The 23,723-nt window shown below is 36.5% G+C and overlaps 2 protein-coding genes across 3 annotated transcripts in view; both read left to right on the plus strand.

The window, feature by feature from the left end:
• Positions 1–14,681, plus strand: part of LOC125231394 — a 31,625-nt gene extending 16,944 nt beyond the window's left edge. The window contains exons 2-3 of the mRNA XM_048136876.1: positions 9,546–9,742; positions 14,526–14,681. Of these exons, the coding sequence (XP_047992833.1) occupies positions 9,546–9,742; positions 14,526–14,681 (353 nt within the window). The remainder of the gene's footprint in view (positions 1–9,545; positions 9,743–14,525) is intronic.
• The window catches only part of LOC125227188 (protein O-mannosyl-transferase TMTC2-like), a 149,075-nt gene continuing 139,896 nt past the window's right edge, over positions 14,545–23,723 (plus strand). The window contains exon 1 of one of the 2 annotated variants that reach the window (XM_048131445.1): positions 14,545–14,657. The gene's annotated coding sequence lies outside the window, so the exon portion shown is untranslated. Of the gene's footprint in view, positions 14,828–23,723 lie in introns of both variants that reach the window. The other variant, XM_048131439.1, reaches the window with a different exon arrangement.

Here is a 23,723-nt window from a genome sequence, read left to right on the forward strand (position 1 = left end):
CGAACAATATGGTCAAAGTGGTTCGGCCTACTTACCGAATGTAGGCTCCTATTCCGTGTAATCGTAATTATATTACCTCTGGTGTTTCGGGTGTCCATGGGCGGCGGTGATCGCTTACCATGCAAAAAAAAAAATTGTTTGATTTGTGGATTTCAATTAGGCACTGTAGGCCTAGCACATGATGGCCGCGGGAGTATGTCGCCGCGAGATAGATGACACGTCTTTGTCTGATTGTATTAATGACACAAGGACAGGTAGTCTATCTCGCGGCGACATACTCCCGCGGCCATCATGTGCTAGGCCTGCAGGTCCCACAGCGAGCTAGTAAACTATGAGCTATCCATACTAATATTATAAATGGGAAAGTGTGTGTGTCTGTTTGTTTGTCCGTCTTTCACGGCATGTTTTAAGTGGAGATAGTTGAAATAATGGAAAGTGACATAGGCTACTTTTGGTCTCTTTCTATCCTCCCACTTCCCTAAAATGGGTAGTAGAAGTTCGTGTGGAGCATTCCGCAATTGTCGAGCGAAGCTGCGGGCGAACGCTAGTCGGGTATAAAACGAATAAAAAATAATGTTATACTCTTGGGTCGACTCGTTCGTTTTTCGTCACGTTCCTAAATTTGTTCGATTCTGCTTTCGTCAGCCATTGTGTATTGTGTACAAAGCGCGAGAACTTAAAGTGTTATATTCTTCATTTGTCAACTTAGTCTGTCATTATCGTCTTTGACCATAATAAGTTGTACTCGCCCAGCGGTGAACTATCAATACCACCGTGTCTCTTTTATTTACACGGGAGTGCTTATCTTTTGTTCGTTTTTATAGCCGATAGCTCATAGCTGCCTTACTAGCTCGCGGTGGCACCAGTGCCATAAACAGTTTTGAGTATTATTACTGATATCAAATTATTTGACTGTGGTTTAATAATTCCTCAAGGCGCGATTTAAATTTTAAGTTACTTAAAGTTAAATTAAGTCAAATACCTATGGATAAAGGTGTAGTGCATAGTTGTTCATTGTATTTTTCGAAAACGTTCGTATGTGTCATGCTACTTCGTCAGTTAACGTCAATAAGTAGCAGTGGCATATTTAATTATAAAATTTAACCAGACGGTCCTCTTGTTTAGCATAATCTATAAATACGTATACATTTACATAGCAATCGCAAAATCATGAAAGTGCTATAGCCATTTGAAATAGCGTTACGTAATAGATCAGGAGGCGTCTATAATGACCACTCCCTGATACCGTTTAGTTTGAAATTAAATTACACCGCGACACCGATGAGCTGCTGTCGATCGGTTATTGATATTAGCTCGTGGCGATGCGTCATCGGGGCGCGTTGTTTAGGAACGGACAAACAGGTATTAGCATGCCTTCAATGGATATTGCCTTGTCATAGTCCACAATAGCTTGAGCGGCCGAAGGATTAATATTAAAAAACCAATCATCTATACATAGTTAACGGTGGGTAAAGGCATTGATTTTTTACTTAACAGTGACGACGAAATGATGAACATTTGGCTTTATTACATCAATTGGTATTCGCCCTCGTAATTGATCATACATTATGAAATAAAACTATGGAAACGGATTAAATCGCGTATAATGAACTTACAATCCATCCCGACGTTTCGAACACTTTACAGCATTCGTGGTCAACGGGTGACTGAGGAAAAATTACAATGTGCAAAACTACCCACATATAAGAAATATTAACGAACCATGACCATAAATAATATAGATTTTTAAGGCAGGCAGACACTACTAATAAAGCTAGTTTATTTATTTATTTATTTAAACTTTATTGCACAAATAAAAAAAAATGTACAAATGGCGGACTAGCTAGGTAGTTATACAATATTCAAAAAAATTACCATTACTATGTTAAAAAACAATTAATTAATCTAGACAAACTGCAAATGTCCAACACCATACAACACAAATGCCTCACAGTCTTCGTTGTGCTTGTTCCATTATTATATTGTTTTATTTCATGAGTAACTATCGCGACAACCGAAGACAATATTATGATCATACATTGTTGAAAAAGTAGCATGTTACTTACTTACTACTTATTGACAAGCAGAAATGTCTGCAGTCGATGCCAATAGGGTTAAAATAACATAAAAGTGAAAAACTACACATAGGTCCATTGACCTATATTATATGATGGAATATTTCTTTCTTATCTATACGGTGAAAAGTTTTTATAAGCACAATTCCTTCTAGCTTGGGTTCCCTGTATTTTCTGCTTTACAGACAAGTATGCCAATCAGTGTAGATTTCGTCTTATTATGCATGTCAAAATATAACGTGGCGTCGCAGAAATGAAAGTTTTGCCTGAGTTGTGTAACATTAGCGGCTGGGAGATGGTGCCGGTGGGATTAGGGTGTTGAACCTCCTTCATATTATTACCGACTTTAATTAGCAAGCCTCGGTTAGCTCGGCGTCGAGAAAAACAAATCAAAGTTAGTATAAGCTCGTGAAATCGTTTAAACATTTAATTCGGCTCTTAATTAGTCTTGCCGTTTATTCTTAGCGTTATTTATTCAAGAAGGAATAGTAAAGTTAGTAATTTAACACCCTGCTTTAATGTGGAATTGAAGAAAGGATTTATTGTTTTTGGTTTTAAAGTGTGTAATTTAAACTAACTAGAATTCCGTTAGTGGCTAAAATTGAATGTTTGTTCCTAGTCATATCGAGAAATCTGATGTCCCGTGTCTTCCTCTGTAGTTGCTGTGTCCATACTAATATTATAAACGGGAAAGTGTGTGTGTCTGTTTGTTTGTCCGTCTTTCACGGCTAAACGGAGCGACGAATTGACGTGATTTTTAAGTGGAAATAGTTGAAGGGATATAGAGTGACATAGGCTACTTTTTGTATCTTTTTAATGCGAGCGAAGCCGCGGGCAAAAGCTAGTTATATATACAATGTATGGTATTCCGTATTGTTTCTGTATCGAATTATGCAATACAAAGAATTTGTATTATTACGTATTGTATTGTATATTCAAATGGTTAGTCAACTAATAAGACGCTCTTAATAACCGGTACCTATATGGTTGGTATCAAGTAGTATCAACTCTACTCACCAACATAAAAATGTATAATAATAATACCTCTATAATAAATAATTGAGCCTACACACGTCCCACTCCTGGGGGCCGATTTTTAAGTCTCACGGCGTTCGAATTCAGAAAATTGTCACTGAAAATAATAGGCAATTCACCGTTTTCAACCCGTATTTTAGTGACAGTGAGACTCAAAAATCGGCCCCCTGGGCAAAGGTCTTCTGTCATGTGATGCTTAAACATTATATTTTGATGCCAGTCTAATAAATAAAATACTAACAGAGTTTTCGTCAAAAGAATAAAATAAAAGTAATACAATACAAAATTTATGTATGTTATTATAAACATTATTTTCAGATAAGAATAAATTGATACGTATCATTTGTAGTTAGGTGAACTGTTTGTACCGTTAACATAGTAGGTACGTACGTACTCGTACCTAAAGTTGCGTCTATAAGAAACGACTTCATCTCCTAGCGTCGTCTGATTTCTCCAAGCTAACAGTAAATAAGAAAATTCAACCAAATTGCGTCGTTAAACGTAATCGAGCGTTGTGGAAAGTATTAAAGAAGCAGACGCTATATTGCATAAGTTAGGATGAAACAATGAAAACTTTGAGTATAGCACCGAGTGTGCGCGATTCCTCTTTCGACGAATACCCTCATCAGAGGGAAGTTTCGAAACATGGGGGCTTTACATTATGTAAAGGAGATTGACAGATTTTAATATCAGAGTAAGTGAAAATAAGTTTGGTATGTAGTTCGCATTATAAATAAAGTATAAGAACATGCTCCCGCAAAAACTTGTTGCGAATCTCAATTTTATTCAGAAAAAAATACTTTTCCTAAACGACAACGGTTTCGCGATATGAGATGTCGTTTTTATTAAGTACATTTTTCAAATTAGGAAACTGGGTTTCCACTTAAAATTTCGCGTAAACAAGGGAACATACTTTATTAAAAATAACTTACTGTAGGAAATGAAACCTGGACGCATAGCCAACATGGTTAACCTGGATACGGAGCTCGCGAAAACAACTGTCGCTGTCACGTCAGTTTGGGAGAGTGATAGGCCGGCAACAGACAGTCTTAATTTTCATAATCTTAAAAAAAGATTTGTATGGAAAATGACACTGACAGATCTGTCAGTGTCAGTTTGAACTGTCAGTTTGCATACAAATCTTTTTTTAAGATTATGAAAATTAAGACTGTCTGTTGCCGGCCATAGAGAGACAGAAAGTGTTTCGCTATCGTCCCCTTGGGTAGGTTAATAAACAAACTCTGATTCACAGCTCAACTAACATTTCAGTTTTAATGCATACCTAAAGTTTTACAGTGCAAAAATTAAAAACGCCTGATGCAGGGAAAATTGCGGCAAAACTTTTAATGTAACGACAAACAAGTTACCAACAGTTCGTTTTTACTTACCTCAACGTAATTATTGTACATACATAATATTAAGTATAAATGACTTGTTGTTCACCAGCTCGAATCTTAGTAGCCGTATCAAAGTAGTAGGTAATATGTAGTTACGTAAGATATGTTTACTTTTCCGTATTTCTATCGGCAAATGGCTCCAGCCCTCCAATTTCTTGATATGTAGGTACATAGTAAGCCAGCAAGTTTGAGTCGGAGCGTGCGTTTGTTTCGCTACATTTGTTCGGAGTAGCTCGCTTCATTTCATTAGTCTCGCTTGCGCCCCTGCTCTGTTCTTCTGTTTATTACGCTCGATATTTTCATTAATTTGTGTTATTGACATCTAGAAATTGTATTTATGATGAAGGGTCTTGTATATAAACGCGAAAAGGAGAAAAATAACATAACATACATGTAGTCTCACTGTGGTGAAAAAAATGTAATAATTAAATATTGAAAATAAATATAAATATTGAGGGACACCTTACACAGATCAACCCAGCCCCAAACTAAGCAAAGCTTGTACTATGGGTGCTAGGCGACGATATACGCACGTATATAGATAAATACATACTTATATACATAGAAAACATCCATGACTCAGGAACAAAATATCTGTGCTCATCGCACAAATAAATGCCCTTACCGGGATTCGAACCCGGGACCGCGGCTTAGCAGGCAGGGTCACTACGCGCTAGGCTAGACCGGTCGTCGAACTTTTTTACTTGACAATTTTAATGATCAATGTTCGTGAGTTCGTGTTCTTCTTTCATCCTCACTAAACGTAATTGATGTGCGTGGTGTGGAACACGGGTATAATGTTTTTGATTTTTCGTCGGTCTACCTACTTTTTAAATAACTCTCGAAACAGATCTCAAGATTGGTAATTAAATTTATTTTATTTATTTATTTATTATGAAACAAACAGTCATCCAATCCAATATGTGACCATATTGGATTGGATGTTTTCTTAATTTTAGACTTACAGTTTCCAATACTAGTTTAAAGTTATTAGTTACACAATGTGCCATGAGAATAACAATGTGATATATAATATAAATGGTTATCTTAAATTTTACTGAAACAAATTGTGAATGTTCAAATTTCAAAAGTATCTTAAGTGTAGTATAGAGTTAAGTCCTAATTAACTCGTAATTGGGTTTTTGAATACATTTTTTAATGAGAATAAGGTTATGTTAAAAATATCTACATTTTTTACTACCTTATTTTCATTGTATGACATAGTGTAATCCAAAAAGCGTCACAACTTTATATACCTACCGCAGTTTCCAGATCCCACTACGCCTTATAACATGGTCAGTCCGTCATGACCTTTAAGGTTTCCAAGTAGCTTCACAAAGCAGTCTACTCCTTTGGTTTGTGATAGCGAATAATCTGTCTTGACGATCAAATCAATCACGTGGCGTTGAAATGCTTTGTTTGATTATGATTAAGGCGTTACCGCTTTGAAATGGATCGTCGCTTATATATTAATCAGTCTGCATCCAAATCATCTATTAATCAAGTTTAAGCATCTGCTTGACAAGGAAGTGTCACCCTAAGTAGTGTTTAGTTTACGGCGCAGTGTAAACAATCATTTGCGGGTAGCTTGTCTTGTCTGCCTTATTGTTTACACGGGGTATAATGAAACTCCGTGTTCAAATAGTAATGTGGATAGTAACCGTTATGTCGCGTTGTTTCAAAATTTTCAGGGCCCCCGGCGGCTGATATGGTACACCCGGGTAAGACCGGACCATAATTTGGCGAGTTAATAGGAAGTCACAAAGTGCGTACACACTTACTTTTACCTGATATAATGTTAAATAATTATCACTTTAGTTAATGACCCTTAACTAATAAGAGTGTTTCGTGTGTTTCGCGATGAAAAAATTGTATGTACTTATTCATTTTCTCATTGTTATTTTGTACAGCGAAAAAAATCTGATTCTGATTGTTTAATAACAATTTTTTCGGATACCAAACAGAAAAAAAAAACCGGCCAAGAGCGTGTCGGGCCACGCTCAGTGAAGGGTTCCGTAGTTTTCCGTATTTTTCTCAAAAACTACTGATCCTATAAAATTCAAAATAATTTTCCTAGAAAGTTTTTATGAAGTTCTACTTTTGTGATTTTTTTCATATTTTTTAAACTTATGGTTCAAAAGTTAGAGGGGGGGGGGACGCACTTTTTTTTCCTTTAGGAGCGATTATTTCCGAAAATATTAATATTATCAAAAAACGATCTTAGTAAACCCTTATTCATTTTTAAATACCTATCCAACAATATATCACACGTTGGGGTTGGAATGAAAAAAATATCAGCCCCCACTTTACATGTATGGGGGGTACCCCAATAACACATTTTTTTCCATTTTTTATTTTTGCACTTTGTTGGAGTGATTGATATACATATTGATACTAAATTTCAGCTTTCTAGTGCTAACGGTTACTGAGATTATCCGCGGACGGACGGACGGACGGACGGACAGACAGACATGGCGAAACTATAAGGGTTCCTAGTTGACTACGGAACCCTAAAAACGGTCAAGTGCGAGTCGGACTCGTTCACCGAGGGTTCCATACAAACTTTCAATAGTTGAATCATCAAAATGTTATTCATAGAACTCTACAGATTTGACTAAATCCCTCAAGACTCAATTTCCCACATAACAAAGTAATATTTTAATATACAATTTTATTGTTAGACAACGTCCAAATAAAATCAAGACTATTCGACTTCAATAGTTTACGACTTACGACATGTCGCAAGGACGCTCCTGAACCGACCTCATTATATCAGGAAAAACGCGATGTAGGAAATGAGCGTTCAACGTGCAGCGACATCTATCGGTAAATTGAGTAAACTAATGCGCGCGAGCTAGTATGGAAGATGATTTTTATAGAATTGTGTATTGCGTGAACCGATTTTAACCATTTTGCCTCTATTTGAAAGAAGGTAATTTCATTGTTATTTTGTTAAAAAATACAGGTACAATAAACACCCGCAAGGGGTGTTGAAATTGAAAATGTAAATCTGAAAGGTTTTTTATAAATAAAAAAAAGTTTTCAAGATTTTATTTTTCCTGTAATATTCATTATAATAGCTATGTTTGGTGAAAATTTCATAAATTTATGTTGGTAAACTTCGGAGATAAGGGGGGGGGGGGGGTAACGGTATTTTTTAACCGCCTTCCAAATCTCAAAGGAAGGGGTTCTCAATTCGTCTGTTTTTTTTTTATTTTTTTTTTATGTTTGTTCCTCGATATCTCCGCCGTTACTGGACCGATTTTGAAAAATTTTTTTTTGATTGAATGTATATGCATAAAGATTGGTCCCATTTTTCTCAGAACCCAGTTCTGGTGGTGGGATCCTGGAGAAATCGAGGGAACTCCTCAAATCTGAAAGGCGTATGCCATATGGTGATTTTTTTGTTTTTAAAGGAACAGCATGCATTTACGTACGGAACAGTGACATTTGGTGCAGTGGAACTCCTGATGATGGTCAGAATGGAACTCCTCAAATCTGAACGGCACACTTATAGTGACTTTGGTATTTTTATAAGAACAGCATGCACTTACGTCCGAAACAGTGTCATTTGGTGCAGTGGAACTGCTAATGATGGTCAGAACGGAACTCCTCAAATCTGAACGGCACACTTATAGTGACTTTGGTATTTTTATAAGAACAGCACGCACTTACGTCCAGAACAGTGACATTTAGTGCAGTGGAACTGCTGATGAAGAGTGAGCCGCCCCTGGTTAGGGTTCCGTTCTGATAATCATTCTCATCTGTAAGTACTTCAGAATCATCCAAATTTCAAAATTGGTTCAGAAATGACGGAGATATCGAATAATAAACATTAAAATATATACAGACGAATTGATAACATAATCCAACATTTGAAAGTATTTATCACCAGAACCCCAAAGGAAGGTGGATTTTTTTCTTAAAAATTATTTTTACATTTTCCTTTTAAAAATATTTTTTTTCCACAACCAAAAAATTATAAAAAATAGTTTTGATATATACAATTTGAGCTCTTTCTAACGATACCCCACTTGACCTAGTTACTTGAAATTTTCAGTTTGCCCCCCCTTTCATTTTGGCCATTTTCTATCATTTATATTAATTAATTAAAAAAATAAATACTTTCAACTTGTAGAGGTTCACAATGTTTATAACTATTCCAAATTTAATATCGATAGCATAAGTAGTTCTCGAGATATTTAACAATGTGACAGACGGACAGACAGACGGACAGAGTCGCACCATAAGGGTTCCTGTTGTACCTTTTTGGTACGGAACCCTAAAAAGATTTTACAATAAAATTCATCATAATAAGTAATCCCAATATATCATAATTTCAATAATACCTACATGACTAACATGACTGCCACGATAGAGCACTTACTAAAATGTATCGCGATGGCACTATAAAATGGAGTCACACATCTTTTTGCTAAAATAACTTTTTAAGCAGCAATTGTGATCATACATTATTATCTTCCTCTTCATCCAACCTTACGGTATACCTTAATTACGTGTTCTATGCACATAACCATGTCTATGTTATAACGTAATGTACACAATTTTTAACATTCGTATTTGAAATGAAATGTGGATCTAAACGTTCCTAACTAAACACTTACATATTGAAAAGCAATTAGATTAATTTGGGTTTGTTTTCATATTAGCTTGAGAAATTATATACGGCGTTTATGTACTTAAGTAAAAGCCGTCTGTAAATATGCCTCATTATATTAAAACGCGGAATCAATAAGTCCACGCGCCGGCTTGGAGTGGCACGTGTAAGTAAAATTTACATAATTAGAATTAAAACTATAATTGTTTGATTGTGGATTAATAGGGTAGTTTCCTGTACCTACTTAAAATAAAATATTTTATACAGTGCACGAAATAAAGCACCAAATAAATTAGACGAAAACTATGGACAGTAGTTATCTTTAAACGTACCTACTTCTATTTAATAAGTCAAATAGAAAGACCCAAATTCTCAAGCGCCGTAAATACTCGTCGTTGCTCAACGACTACGAGTTTGCAGCGCTCGCAGTTGAGACTTTGGGTCCCTGGTCGGCCGATATGAAATCATTCATGGGGGCACTGTCGGCACGGCTGGTCGACACCACAGGGGACCCCAGGGCTGGCGCGTACCTCTGTCAACGCATCTCACTTGCGATACAAAGAGGTAACGCCGCCAGTGTCATGGGGTCCATGCCGCAAGCCGACCTACTGGAAGGGGTATTTTCCTTATTACTGGGTTATTACTGTAGATAGGTAAGTATTTTTATATGTATATAGATATAGTTTGTTATGTAGTTTTTATTTATTTATTTAAACTTTATTGCACAGTAAAAAATGTACAAAAGGCGAACTTAATACCAAAAGGCATTCTCTACCAGCTAACCTTTGGGCCAAACAGAGATCAATAAGAGCTAATAGGTGCAAGAAATATAACAAGACGAGAAATTGAATATCTACTTAATAAACCTAAATGGTTACATACATATTACATACATCATACAAACGTTTACAAAAATAAAACTACATAATACGAATATACCTACTTACAAATTTACATAAATATACTTACATATACTATACATATATACATATTATATACCTGCCCTATAACTATTACGACGCTTGATTAAGAGACTTTTCTAAAAGATGTCTGCGCAACTTGATCTTGAACAGAGACTTGGTCTGAGTTTGCCTTATCTCAAGAGGGAGATTATTCCAAAGACGAATTGAATGTAATGTGAAAGAGTTGGACATGGATCCGGTGCGATAGAGAGGGACTGACAATATGAGTTTCCGAGAAGATCGAAGCTCCCGGCCTGGCTGTGCAGTAACAAAGTGAAATTTAGACCGCAGGTACTCCGGTGTTGCTGGGTCATTTAATATACTGTATAGCATACATAGCACTCTGGGGCATCTGCGATCACGTACACGAAGCCAGTTAAGTTTCCGCCGATAAATGGAGACATGGTCATACTTACGGAGGCCAAAGATAAATCTTATGCAGTTATTTAAAAGTCTATCTAACCTGTCTAATAATCCTTGTGAAATATTGGTAAGGCATACATCGCTATAATCTATGACTGGTAGCACAAGAGCCTGTACGAGTAGAATAGCCTATTTTAGGATGTGTCGGTGCATGTAAAACTTCTGAAGTTGCAGGCGTCCATAGCTTAATTCTTAGCAGGTTGACACGCAGCAATATTGAGTCTACTATAGGTGTTACATTATTAAAAATAAAAAAAAACGTCACCAATGGAATTAAGCATTCTAAGAAGTATAATAAACTAGCTTTTGCCTGCGGCTTCGCTCGCATTAGAAAGAGACAAAAAGTAGCATATGTCACTCTCCATCCCTTCAACTATCTCCACCTAAAAAATCACGTCAATTCGTTGCTCTGTTTTGCCGTGAAAGACGGACAAACAAACAGACACATACGCTTTCCCATTTATAATATTAGTATGGATAATGCCCTTACCGGGATTCGAACCCAGGGAGCAGCTTAGCAAGCAGGGTCACAACTCGCAAGTCGCAACGACAGGCCGGTAGTCAAAAAAATGTTTCATATTTAATTTACTTTGTTACAGATATTTTATATACAAAATACCAAACGTAATCCTAATGTAGGCAATACCCGAAGTCATTGCTTTTCACATTCGCAAGACTTTTTAATTACGATCCTAATAACCTTCTTCTCAAACGAAGCGAAAATATAACGCGAATTGCTGCCTAACAAAGTTCAACGTCATATAAATCAATTAGGGGAAGTCGTTAGGACGCGTAAAGTGCCACGGATCACTTCCCAGACTCAGCATTAAGGGAAAAAGTGGTAAGTATTCTCCCACTAAACGCATTTGGCATTCCGAATCTAAACAATGACATTAACCCCTGTAGTGCGGCAATCAGGGAGTAAGTGGAAATTTCCGCGTCGTTTGGTGCCGTCCCGGCGAAATGTTAAGAGCACTCGTGCTCACCGCCCCCCGGCCTCGGCGCATGGAGACGCGAGAGGAGGGCACAATCCTCACTTGACCGATGACTTTATGATGACTCATGATTATTGCTTATCTGTTGACGGCTGCTGTAGTTTAGTGGTTCAGACAGTAGGTACGGTAATTCGTTAAAGAATTTCAATTTAATTCTGAAATACGAGACCAATCTTCTAAAATCGGTTTCAGTTATCAGTATCACGGTAAAAGTTTTTAATGTGAATCATCGGTTAGTTTCACTAGATTTTATGTGAATATGATACACCTAGACCATGTTTACTTTTATGTTTTTTTTTGTCAAGAATTAGTTTTATCATAGTTGGGTATTTTCGCAAAAAAAGATTAAGTAAACTTTTTTTTTACAAAATAGGTAAATTTAATGTTTTTCGTACTCAGAATCTCGAGCTCTTTCGATCCTACTAGGCGGTAAATGGCGTCCCAAATTTAATTTTTCCACTTCGTTACCATTTTTCAAACACTTTGTACAGCGGTTACAAAGTGGAAAGTATGCAATATATTAGAAAATTTTGGGACCATTTTTTGTCTTTTGTATTTGTCCTAAATCGAAAGGGCTCGTGAATCTCGTGATTCTGAGTAGGAAAAACATACAATTTACCTAAACTTGCAAAAATATTTTTGGTAACTCTTTTCTCGCGAATATGCCCATCTAGTTGCAAAACCAATTATTATTTTTTATGTAAGTATACCTATTTTTCGTTCTTGTTATTGATTAATTTCATGTTTTTTTTTCTTATTAACAATAACATAGTCAATAAGCCGGACATTATGCTGATAGATCGCGCCGAGGCGTACTTGTCGACATCACTGTCCCACATGATGAGAAAGAATCTTGTGAAAGCCGAGAAGGACAAGTCCAGCATGTTAGGTACATGCTTGGCTCACGAGATAACCGTCATGTGGGATGTTGATTCGACGATCATTATTCCGTCGAGTTGATTCAGCGAAGAGTCTCGACCAACATCTTGAGAAACTCTCGCTATGTGGCTCATGGATCAAGGGTCAGATACAGAAGGCGGCAATCCTGGACACAGCGCGTATAGTAAGTCGATTCCTTACTCTCTAGCCCTAACCACTGGCCGCTTGGGCCTGCCCCGCTGCTGGCGGCACAATAGCAAAACCTAACTTTTTTATAATATTAAGTAATCCACCACCATCTTTTTTTGAACTAGTTGAAGGGTCGCGATCGCGACGGTACAATATGTAATCACTACCCAGTATCTCGGCATCATGTATACCGGGTTGCAGCCAAGTCTCGGTTAACACTATTATTATGTCGTATGCAGAGTTGAGTACGTTAAGGCGAAGATCGACCAGCTTAGACCGTAATCCACCGCAGTTCTGGTAATAAAATGATAAATCCTTTTTATTTGACATTAAACGATATACAACAAAATAATAATATAGTTCAGATAATAATGTGAAAGTAGGTATGCAGTGGTACTTTCGCCCCTGGTCGACACATTTATATATAAGTATATTAGGTATGCAAGTGTTGTAAAAATAAGTCTTATTTCATAAATATATTTTCTATAATCGTTATTAACATAGATTTGTACTCGTGTAGGTAATATACTTATTTAGCCCATCAGGTATTAGAATTTTAAATCTTGATATCAAAATATGTATATTACAAACAATGATTTTAAGAATTGAGCGGTAAGAACACATGTGTATACATAGCCTCTGATCAAATTTAATTAATTTATTTATTATTAATTAACATTGTGTATATCGCATTGCTAGAGGTTGTTTACCTTTTTCAGTATTTAGGGGTATTAATACTGGCTGGTTACTTGGGCGATTATTTTTTCCGCTACGAGTTTGACGTTGTTTGTCAGTTTAATCTTAATGTTTATCAGTCATAACAAATTGAGCTCGTACCTAATTACAACATTGTCATTCTGAATATTGGGTTTAAATTTGCTTACTGCAATTACCTGTCCAATTTAAAGTTTACTGTTCTTTAGTGTTTTACAATGACATCTTAGCTGTCTATTGATAAACCTTATGTCGTTGCAGTAACGTACACAAATAAATAGTTTTATGGTTTATGATGGTAGTTAGCAATCATTTTATTGAGTGTAGAGCTAAAAGTCAAGTAGAGCTGTACAGAAAACTAAAAATTAAATTAAAAAAAAAGTAACCATCAGATTAAAAGATGTATACTCTAGATGAGGTTAAAAAAATAAAAATCAGTTGGGGTGTCTGAGGTTTTGAGTGATACCGGAAACATGTTGTATAACCGGTGGACATTCTATTTAATAATGCAAACATTGTAAAACATGGAAAAAATGGACCAGTTACATTTCCTCCCCAGTCGAGATTTGCCCCGCTGTACCTTACCTACTATGGAAACTAAGAAAAGTAGATCCGATTTCTAAAACTTTTCAAAGATTTTAAATAAAATTTATTTTGTTAAACTTAAAACTAGTACCTATTTTTTTTGAAAACTTTTAGGCGTGTACCTACTCGTATTAGGTTTGAGGTTACTACAAATTGTTGATGTATATTGCTCGTTATTATAATGTTCGAGTGAGCATGATGCGTTCAAATTAATTACTGATAAAATAACAAAATGGGAAAGAGTGGCGTGCAATGGCGTGCGTAGCTTTTCATCGCCGGAACAAAGTCGGCGCAACAAGTGCCGAGAGTGGCGGCCGAGCCAAGCCGAAGACGATACTGCTTAGAAAGGTCCTCTTGAATAGTCCTTATGCCTACATAATACCCCATCTGAAAACCATACACAATTACGGCCACTTTTTAGTTTACGTATCCTAGGCTCTCCGGTGCATCTTCTGTTCTGCTAACAATCCGTTTGTAAGAGTTTTATTTACTTTTCTTCAGTTTAAAAGAGAATGACAGAATGAGAATAGCGCGGAAAGCGCTTGCGCGAGCGAAGGAAACACGAAAGCGGGACAGGCGACAGTGCCCTCGCTCCAACCAATCGATTAGTCGCATAACGATAGCTGCTTCTTAAATGCAGATGTGTCGTGTAGAGCAACGTCAGTCGGTTCGCGGCAGGCGCCCGGAGCAGCCGGCCGCCACCCCGCCGCGCGAACACGCCGGGAGCCTTTGTAATGACTCTGACGTCCAACGGTGTGAAACGGCTAACGCTCACGCTGTCACCGGTACATTCAACTGATATGCTCTAATTGCACGATTTAATTTAATTAATTTATTTTCTAGCAACTTTGTAACTGATATTATTTTGTTTATACTCTCACAAACTATGAACTGGCCGACCCACCAGTGCGAAAGAATTTGTGAAGTGAACAAAGAAAGGATTGCGCTCTGAAAGGTACAAAAAAAAAACATTTTGACTATTTACGAAAAAAATGCACGATTACAAGTATCTTACAAATTACAAAAGCCCGAGGCTTTGCGACAGAGATTGACAACAATTTCTTTCACACACTTCATTTACTCGTAAATATTTATCGTTTCGTTACGAGAAGCCATCGATCATCGTCGTCGGGCGTAATTAATCTCTGTATGATTGTTTGTAGGTATCACGCTTTCGTATCAGTACCTGCTTATTTATACAATGACATTATGAATAAATAAAAATCACACAGTCAAATCAACTAAGTACTCTTTATTTAAACAACAAACGCCGACCGCGCATTAAGTCAGAAGGGACTTTAAGTGCAAATTGAGAAACTGACAATGTACAAACGAGAAGTTGATGACAATGATGTCAGGCTTGCAAATTCAGATGATAATATAAAGTAATATCGTAATGGAAGACGCGGTCTCGTAGCGCGTAGCATTATCGTAGAAGTTCGTAGCAAATGAACACATAACATTTAGATATAAGTTTGGCCTACCTGCCTTGCCGGCTTCTGGTTTTCACGGCCAGTTGTCACCCCATCCGCCCGCTCATAACCGCTTCCCTCCAATGATATTGAACATTTTATTTAACGACCTCCATGTGGAGCCAAGTGCAAATCGAATGTTATAACACGTCTATCGGTCTTTGGAACTTTCGAAGAGAGAATTAGACTATTGGGATCTAGTATTGAAATGGATGTCAGAAATGGTATAACTTTAATTCAGTTAGAATTTGTTTATTATTCATAAAGTATTACATTTACTGTTACTGCTTTTTGCTACTTTCTTACTATTTTAGCCTGCTCTCTTTACCACTCCCCTTTACAATTTGAACGCACATGTAGACTTTGTTTATTTTTTTATTTTTCGCACATTTTTAAATAGCTCTTATATGTAACTGTTATAAAATTTTGATTGTAGGTACGTAACGTTACTGTAACGGTTTAAGAATCTTTGTAACTAATGGTCGATATAAATCTAAAGATAAATATTGATGTAAATTAAACAATATATGTACCTACCTACCAGAGCCCGATGCCACCTACGTAATAAGGATTTTTAAATTTAGATTGAAAGTCGTAGATGTATGGAAACTCCACTATTTACACTGTCAACATTGTACCCGACGATTCGATTTCCGATGTTGGTGTTTGTAGTCGCCATTTTTTTGTTTTTCCTATAACTCGCGTACCAGATAGTGGAAATTGATTTTGGATGTAGATTTTGTGATGGTTGCGTTATCAAAATAATTCTGATATGATTCTAAGTCATCAAAATAATCACTACATAGTATAAAACAAAGTCGCTTTCTCTGTCTCATAGGGACATATCCCTATGTATGCTTAAATCTTTAAAACTACGCAACGGATTTTGATGCGGTTTTTTTTAATAGATAGAGTGATTCTAGAGGAAGGTTTACATGTACCCGTGCGAAGCCGGGGCGGGCCGCTAGTTAAATTATAAATGGAACATGGGGGCAAAATTATGTATGTTTTGTATCCTAAAATGACTCGAAAATAGTGTTGAAGATTATGATAAATTAATAATACTTAGTTTGAAAATATCCACACTTATTGTCGCTGGACTTAGGAATCCATTATAAGTAATAATTTATGCTAGGCCTACCAATTTACTGTGTTGACCTGTTGACATTTCAAAGGTCAAACCTCTGTTTGTCCCTTGACACTCATTCACATAGACAACACAGTGCATCTTTAGATATTGATGCGAAGCAAAAGCTTGTACTACTACTTGGGTGAAACCTTAATTTAAAATTGATGGCATTTACGCATCTATTTACATGGTTGTTACGACAATTTCATCTGTATCTCAGCAAGTTTTCGGTTGAAGAAATATCACTTTTGTCCACAGAAATATATTTAGATAGAAGAAATTAGTTTATCTATTTATATAGCAGCCGAGCGCGTCACATTTTGTACTAACGTTGTTTACATGTGACAGGAAATATGGATGTCTCTGACCCTTAATTCTTATTCTTTGTGTTTTTTCAATTACGCATCACATCACGAAGCATTTATTTTTGTTTTTGTTGACTTCCTATAAAAATTGACTCGCGACAGCTGCTATCTATGAGTAGGGATGGAAGCCCCATCCTCGTTTTGACCGAGTTCGTTTGGCAGGCTAAGTAGATGCGTTTGCGTGATCTATAGTAATGTAACGGACCCAATTATGGACAGTTTAAGAAAAAAATTCGCCTGTTTTTGATATTTCACTGATAAATGTAAAAATTCTACCGCTAAGCGTGTTAAATCTTGAATGTCCTATCCTTCTTTTACATTTCAAGCGTATTGCAGAATAGATACTCCTATTGGTTTCTTCATAGTTAACAAATTAAAACTAGGTGTTTTTTCTCCAATTATGGACGGCAGTTCTCCAGTAATGGATCCCCCATTATGGACAGTGAAATAAGTTTAAAATTTTACTTTTTAAGCCAACTGATACTCAATGAGTCAATTTTATATACCCCAAATAAAATTAGTTTGGGTTATTTTAACATAGGATTGTTTCTTGTAAATTTTGCTTTTGTAAATTGTTCCTTGTCCATCATAGGAGGTACGCAGTTTTTCGGGTCCAGTAATGGACACTCGCAAAATAACGCCATTTCTTTATATCTTTGGAGCAACAAACTAGTATGTTTTATATCTTATCTCATGCTTAATGCAGTAAGTAAAACGCATTCAAGTTTACACCGTGTATTATTTTTTTATTATTTTATACATGAACTCAACTCTCTTAGCAACATTACTAAGAATTCGTCTTGATATTTTTTTCAGTAAACTGGTGAATTTTATCTTGTCGCCAAATCCTTCAGAAATAACCGAATTAATTGAAACTTCAAAATGAAACAGCTCTACAACTCTAGTTTATGGTACATAGCCGTCAGTTTTTAGAAACTTATTTTAGATACTTATTTTTAAGGATTTGTGTTTTTTTGTCCATAATGGCATCACCGTCCATTATGGGATATTTTACCTTATATTTATAATGAAATTTGTGCCTTTGACAATAATAAATTGGTACCGTATCGTTATAACTTTTGTTTGAATTGGCTGTTAACCCGACATGTTATTTTAGTTGAGTTAAGACTGACAACGAAAGTATAATCTGCGATGTTACTTGTGACAACTGACAGATCAGATCCAGAACAAGACATTCAGAACAGAATCTGGTTTTACTAACTATTTAATCAAGTTGATTTCAAATTAATTGATACAAACAACATACACTAGAGCAGGAAGGGTCACTTCATTGAGGTATCTTCTAATTGATCTCTGTATTAATGACGTTGATTAGTTGATGACTAAAGATTCCTAACTACACACTTACTTTTTTTTATTTAGCCTCTTAGTGTCCCAGTGCTGGGCAAAGGCCTCCCCTCGTTTTTTCCACTCGGCCCTGTCGTCGGTGTTTTCCCACCAGTTTGGGCATAATGCGTCCAAGTCATACCGCCATCTTTTTTTTGGTCTGCCCGAACCCCAGCCTGCACCGTCTATGCACTAAATGCACTTACTAGAAATGTTAATTAAAAAATGGTAATACTACTACAGTACAGTACAGTACCCGGCCTAAATAAGTGATGATTTCTGTACCTTGTCACTTTAACATAAATGTCATACGAAGTTGTCAAATTATTAAAAGCAACAAGGTACAGAAATCACCACTTATTTATGTCGGTGACAGTGCTATTGGAGTCTAATATAAAACATTTTATTTCTAATGCCGATTTATATAGGCATAAACCAAATTCTAAATATCTTAAAAACTATTTCAGCATACATCGGGTAGTGCGTAGGTATGTAGGTGATACTCCATCAACGTATCCGATAGAAACAACGAGGGATTATCGCGCGGCCCCTGTCTGTTGAAGATAAGGGTGAAAGTTGAAACCATTTTCGCTTAAAATCTAGTTAATGGGCGAATCAACTTTTTGACCGACTCAAATCTGTCCGCACATTCCTAACATAGTTGTGAAATTTCACCCTTAAATATTTAATTTAATTGGTATTTTTCACTTTACCCTGTATATTAAAACATAACCCTAACTGTTAAATCCAATAAACTGAAACTTTGTTCATTAGAAGTTCGATTTCTTGGTAACTCCAGAGACATTTTGAGTAACGCCAGAGACACCAAAAATGTCGGTCAAAAAGTTGATTCGCCCTAATCCTAGTTTAGCAACGTTTGTAGATGCTTACGGCTCGATTCGAACTTTATTTTATGTGAAACATTTACTCTAGACACGATATGGAGCGAATATACCTATCACTATTTCAGTGTTAAAAGTTTGATTTTTACAACCAAAATTGGTACTTATCTTTGTACAAAATAAACTATTGCTGTAGTTTCTCCTGTAAATATGTATAACTTGATTGTTTTAACATGAGTAATCACTTCAATACTATAATGACACGCGTCATTGTTTAATATTTTCAATCGACCTTTAATGGGACTGGCGACAAGCGCCGACATTTTAAAACCATTTTGCACTAAGTATTTGGCGTCGAAACTCAATCAATTGAAAAAATCGTGAAGCGTCTGGTGAATATAACTGGCCACCGAAGAGGTAGCGACTTCCTCGCACAACGTGTCAGCATTGCGATACATCGAATAGATTTAATGTTGCCGGCATCTTTGGTACAATACCTTAAGAGCCTATTTTAAATTTATAAGAGCCTATTTTATTATTTATTTTAAACTTTATTACACAATAAAAAAAGTACAAATGGCGGACTAAATGCCTTAAGGCATTCTCCACCAGTCAACCATAGGGCAAAACAGAAATTCGCGAATGTGGGTGCAGTAAGAAAAATAATTTAGAGAGCATGACAACTAGGTATAGGCAATTTACGACAACTATTAACACTATTATTTACAATCCAATTAATATAATACATAGCATATCATATCAATACATATATACTTAAACACAAATATATAATACAAATAAACATACATATAATATCATAGATATTATGCATATGCGCGAAGGAGACCTAATTTACTTGTGCTGCACTCAACAGATGCTGGTGCAGCATGCGTTTGAAAGTTAACTTACTTGGGGCTTGTCTTATCATCAGAGCACTCAATGCACTTCATTCAAAAGACAAATAGCTTGAACAGTGAAAGAACTTGAGAGGAAACCACTATGGTGAGGAAGTACTGAAAGAACTAGGGGGCTTTTTTTGCTTGTTATAGTGATGTAGATGTACTGTGGTAGATGATATAGTTTTTACATATTTTTGTATGGATATGTATGTAAATAATTTGTGTCTCACTTTGGTAGATTGTTCGGTAGTTATCATAAATGATTTGCTGGAAGCCGAGCCGGTTGTTCGGTTCTCTCAGCTATTCCTCTTTAGTCCACAATCCCGAACAGTAACCATCTTTAGAACACAAGCTGTGCGTACCGTACAATATTCGTAAAATTGAATTCGACACGTGACTAAAACTTTTCGACCAACAATTTTACCCGCAACATAAAATATCAAACAAAGGTATCATCATTTATGAAAAAGATAGGCTGAACAGTTAAAAGTTTCTTGTACACTGAGAGAAATTTGCATTGTGAATTTAACAAGTTCGACTTGTTGCGGTTTATCCGTTTGAATCAGCCAAACGTATGTTTAAAACAATATGTGTCAGGTTGTTTTTATAAAATCGACTTGTTGATTCAAATATATTGCCGATTCAAATGACAAGTAGCTTGTTGTTTGAACCAAAGAGCACGTAGGCGCTATTTTAACCAAAAAACTTGTTGAACGAACATGAAAACTGATTGTATTTTCTCTCAGTGTAATAAGTAGTTTTTAAGATGATCTACTAAATAATTATTAATAAGTATATAAACCCACACACACAGAACACAAATGCGCAAAGAGGCTATGTGTGTCTGTTGTTAGTAAGACATTAATGATTAATTACGATAACTCATTGATTCGTTATCTCGAATTATTGAACTTCTGTTTCTTCTGAATACGAGTATGACTTTATTAACTTAATAGTGACATTGTAGAAAACAATAATATACATATATGCTACATAATAATGTTCAGAGAGAAAGAAAAGTCGATTAAATAGGGGTTTCAAAATCAGTAGGGGAGTGTTAAGGGTGGCTGACAGTAGAGTTGTGCCTGCTCGTTCACTGAAAAGATCGCTCCCAACCACAGAACTTAATTTAGATAGAAGAAACAAATTCATATATTTGTATAGGGGCCGAGCGTGTCAAATTTTGTACTGAAGTTGATTCTTGCCTGTAATTTTAAATATGTCTCAGGCTCTTGATTGTTCATAATTTTTGTGTTGTTGCAATTGAATATCACGTAACGAGGCATTTTTTATGTTTTGGTTGACTTCAACTTACAAAAATTGACGCCCGAAAGCTGCAAGCTGCGAGTAAAGACGGACAACTCAGTGGATTTCACTGAGTTCATTTGACACGCTAAGTAGATACGTTTGCTTGATCTATGGTATATATGACATCTGTGCTCCCAACTAGTACGATCTCCGAAGTGTACTAGTTCGTTCTTTTAGGACATTTAGGACAGTAGTACACCGAGAGAGCGAAAGACAAATTGTGCATATGGCGTACAGTAACGCTCGCTCGTACTAGCCAATAGCTGATCGGCCGTTTTCGCGCGCTCTCGGTCGGTTTCGGTCGGACCACACGGATCGCTTTGCTGTCATTGTCACTCCTCGGCTCTTTGCTCCTTTCGCTCCCATTCTGTTACGCGTGTGTGAGTGTACTAAATGTACCAGAGAGCAGAATCATTTGGGAGTAGTTCGGTCTAGTACAGTGCACGGAATCGTGTCTTTTGTCCTATTAGTACATGTCCTACACAAGCCTAGCTGACAGCGGCCAGTTTCCAAGTCGTGCGATGCATGGGCCATATAGGGTTGCTTGCTAAACCTGCAGATTAAATTCAACTACAGTTATCAACTGCATTAGCGACGTGCACTGCAGGCAGCCCCCAGAGGTGCGTTCTGGGCTGGATGCAATAAATTCGCTTTAGATTTTCCCTGACGTTATGACTTCCCGCGCCGTGGGAGTTACTCGTACTAATTTCCGATAAATTTGTACGTACTCGTTGGTGTAACGAGCCGCGGGAGAAATATAGCTTTTGAAACGGCATTTGCCGTTAGAATTGAGCGTTAATCTTGCGTGAAAGGTGCGAGCGGTGAGAAGCGATGCGTATTTGTGATCCTCGAGGTGCTTAAACATTGATGAGGATGACTCGCTTGCGGAAATAAGTAACGAGAAGGGATCACGAGCGGCATTCATCGGGCGTCCTACTTACTTCAACAAATTAACACCCCTACCAAAAGCTTGAGGTTCAGATTTTTCGACAGCTCATCTTAAGTAGCAATTAATTTAAAGTAACCTTAACTTGATTTAGTTAATTCAGGATTGGTTTTGTAAATGATTACTGTGTTTTTTTTGTACATTTAGCATCATGTAGTGTAAAAAAACTCTGTTGAACTAAATTCTGTACTATACGAGTCGGTATTTCTTTTGTTTTGTATTGTATATGACAATTGTAACAATGATAAATCATACGGACTGCAATCGTTGCGAACGGCTCACAGATTTATCAGTTGGAATCGCATTTATCATGTCTATTTACATCTTTAAAAATATGCATTGCATTGTTATTGTTTTAGAATCCGGAATAGCCAGATATATATTACTCAACAAAAAACTTGACTTCACATTTGAGTTTTTATTTGTGAAAGCTGTCAGTATCACAAATCAGGCTTTGTCTGAGATGGGAGCTAGATTAAATGTAACAATGTTATTCTATTTACGAAATAAAATCGTTTGTATGTAAATAAAACCTAAAAAAATAATGAAATTTCTGCGAGTTGATTTAAACATCCAACAACAGCATAAATATGTCAATCTGGCAAGAACAGTCGCAGTCAGTATTCATCTGATGTACCTAAACATAATAAAATCCCTATTTTAGAGTTACTATAATAAATAGTTTCTCTACATTATATTGAATTCAAATTATAATGTCTTCTTCTTCCTCCTACCCTTATCCCACGTTATGTGGGGTCGGTACAACATGTCTTCCTCTTCCATTCTCCCCTATCTTTCGTCATCTCAACACTCACATCTTTCTTTCTCATGTCCTCTTTCACACAATCCATCCATCGTTGTTTGGGTTTACCCCTCCCTCTCTCCATCCATCAACATTCATCTCCAACATTCTTTTGCCTATATGACACTCATCCCTCCTCATTACATGACCGTACCACGCCAACCTGCCACTCCTCATCTTTTCCGTTATAGGCGCAACTTTCAAACTTCCCCTAATATACTCATTCCTGATCCGATCCATTCTGGTCACTCCACACATCCATCTCAACATTCTCATTTCCGCTACGTGCACTCTCCTTTCATCCTCCACCTTTGTCGCCCAGCATTCAGATCCATACAATACAATAGGCCTCACAATCGTCTTATAGATTTTCCCCTTAAGTTTAAGGGGCATCCGTCGATCGTATGTTGTCCCTGAGACCTCAAATTATAATGTAAATGTATGTATATATATTCAAAATAATTTTTGGAATTGTTATCAATTTATCAGTAAAGGTAAAATAACGATTACCAGGAAGACGGCGCCTTCCCAAGTAACATTTTAGTACTATAATTTTGGTTTTCGACGCCAAAAGCTACTATAGATGTCGTATAAAGGTTTTCGGCGTGACCGCTTGTCGTATAAAAGCCTTCAGTAACACCTTTTAGCTCTATAAGCTTATACCGCTAAAAGGTCTTATTAGGAAGTGATGTAAACGTTTATATCACCATTTTATAGAGCCGCTATAGGCCTGGTCTATAA

The sequence above is a fragment of the Leguminivora glycinivorella genome, chromosome 1 (assembly GCF_023078275.1).
Source record: "Leguminivora glycinivorella isolate SPB_JAAS2020 chromosome 1, LegGlyc_1.1, whole genome shotgun sequence".
NCBI lineage: Eukaryota > Metazoa > Arthropoda > Insecta > Lepidoptera > Tortricidae > Leguminivora > Leguminivora glycinivorella.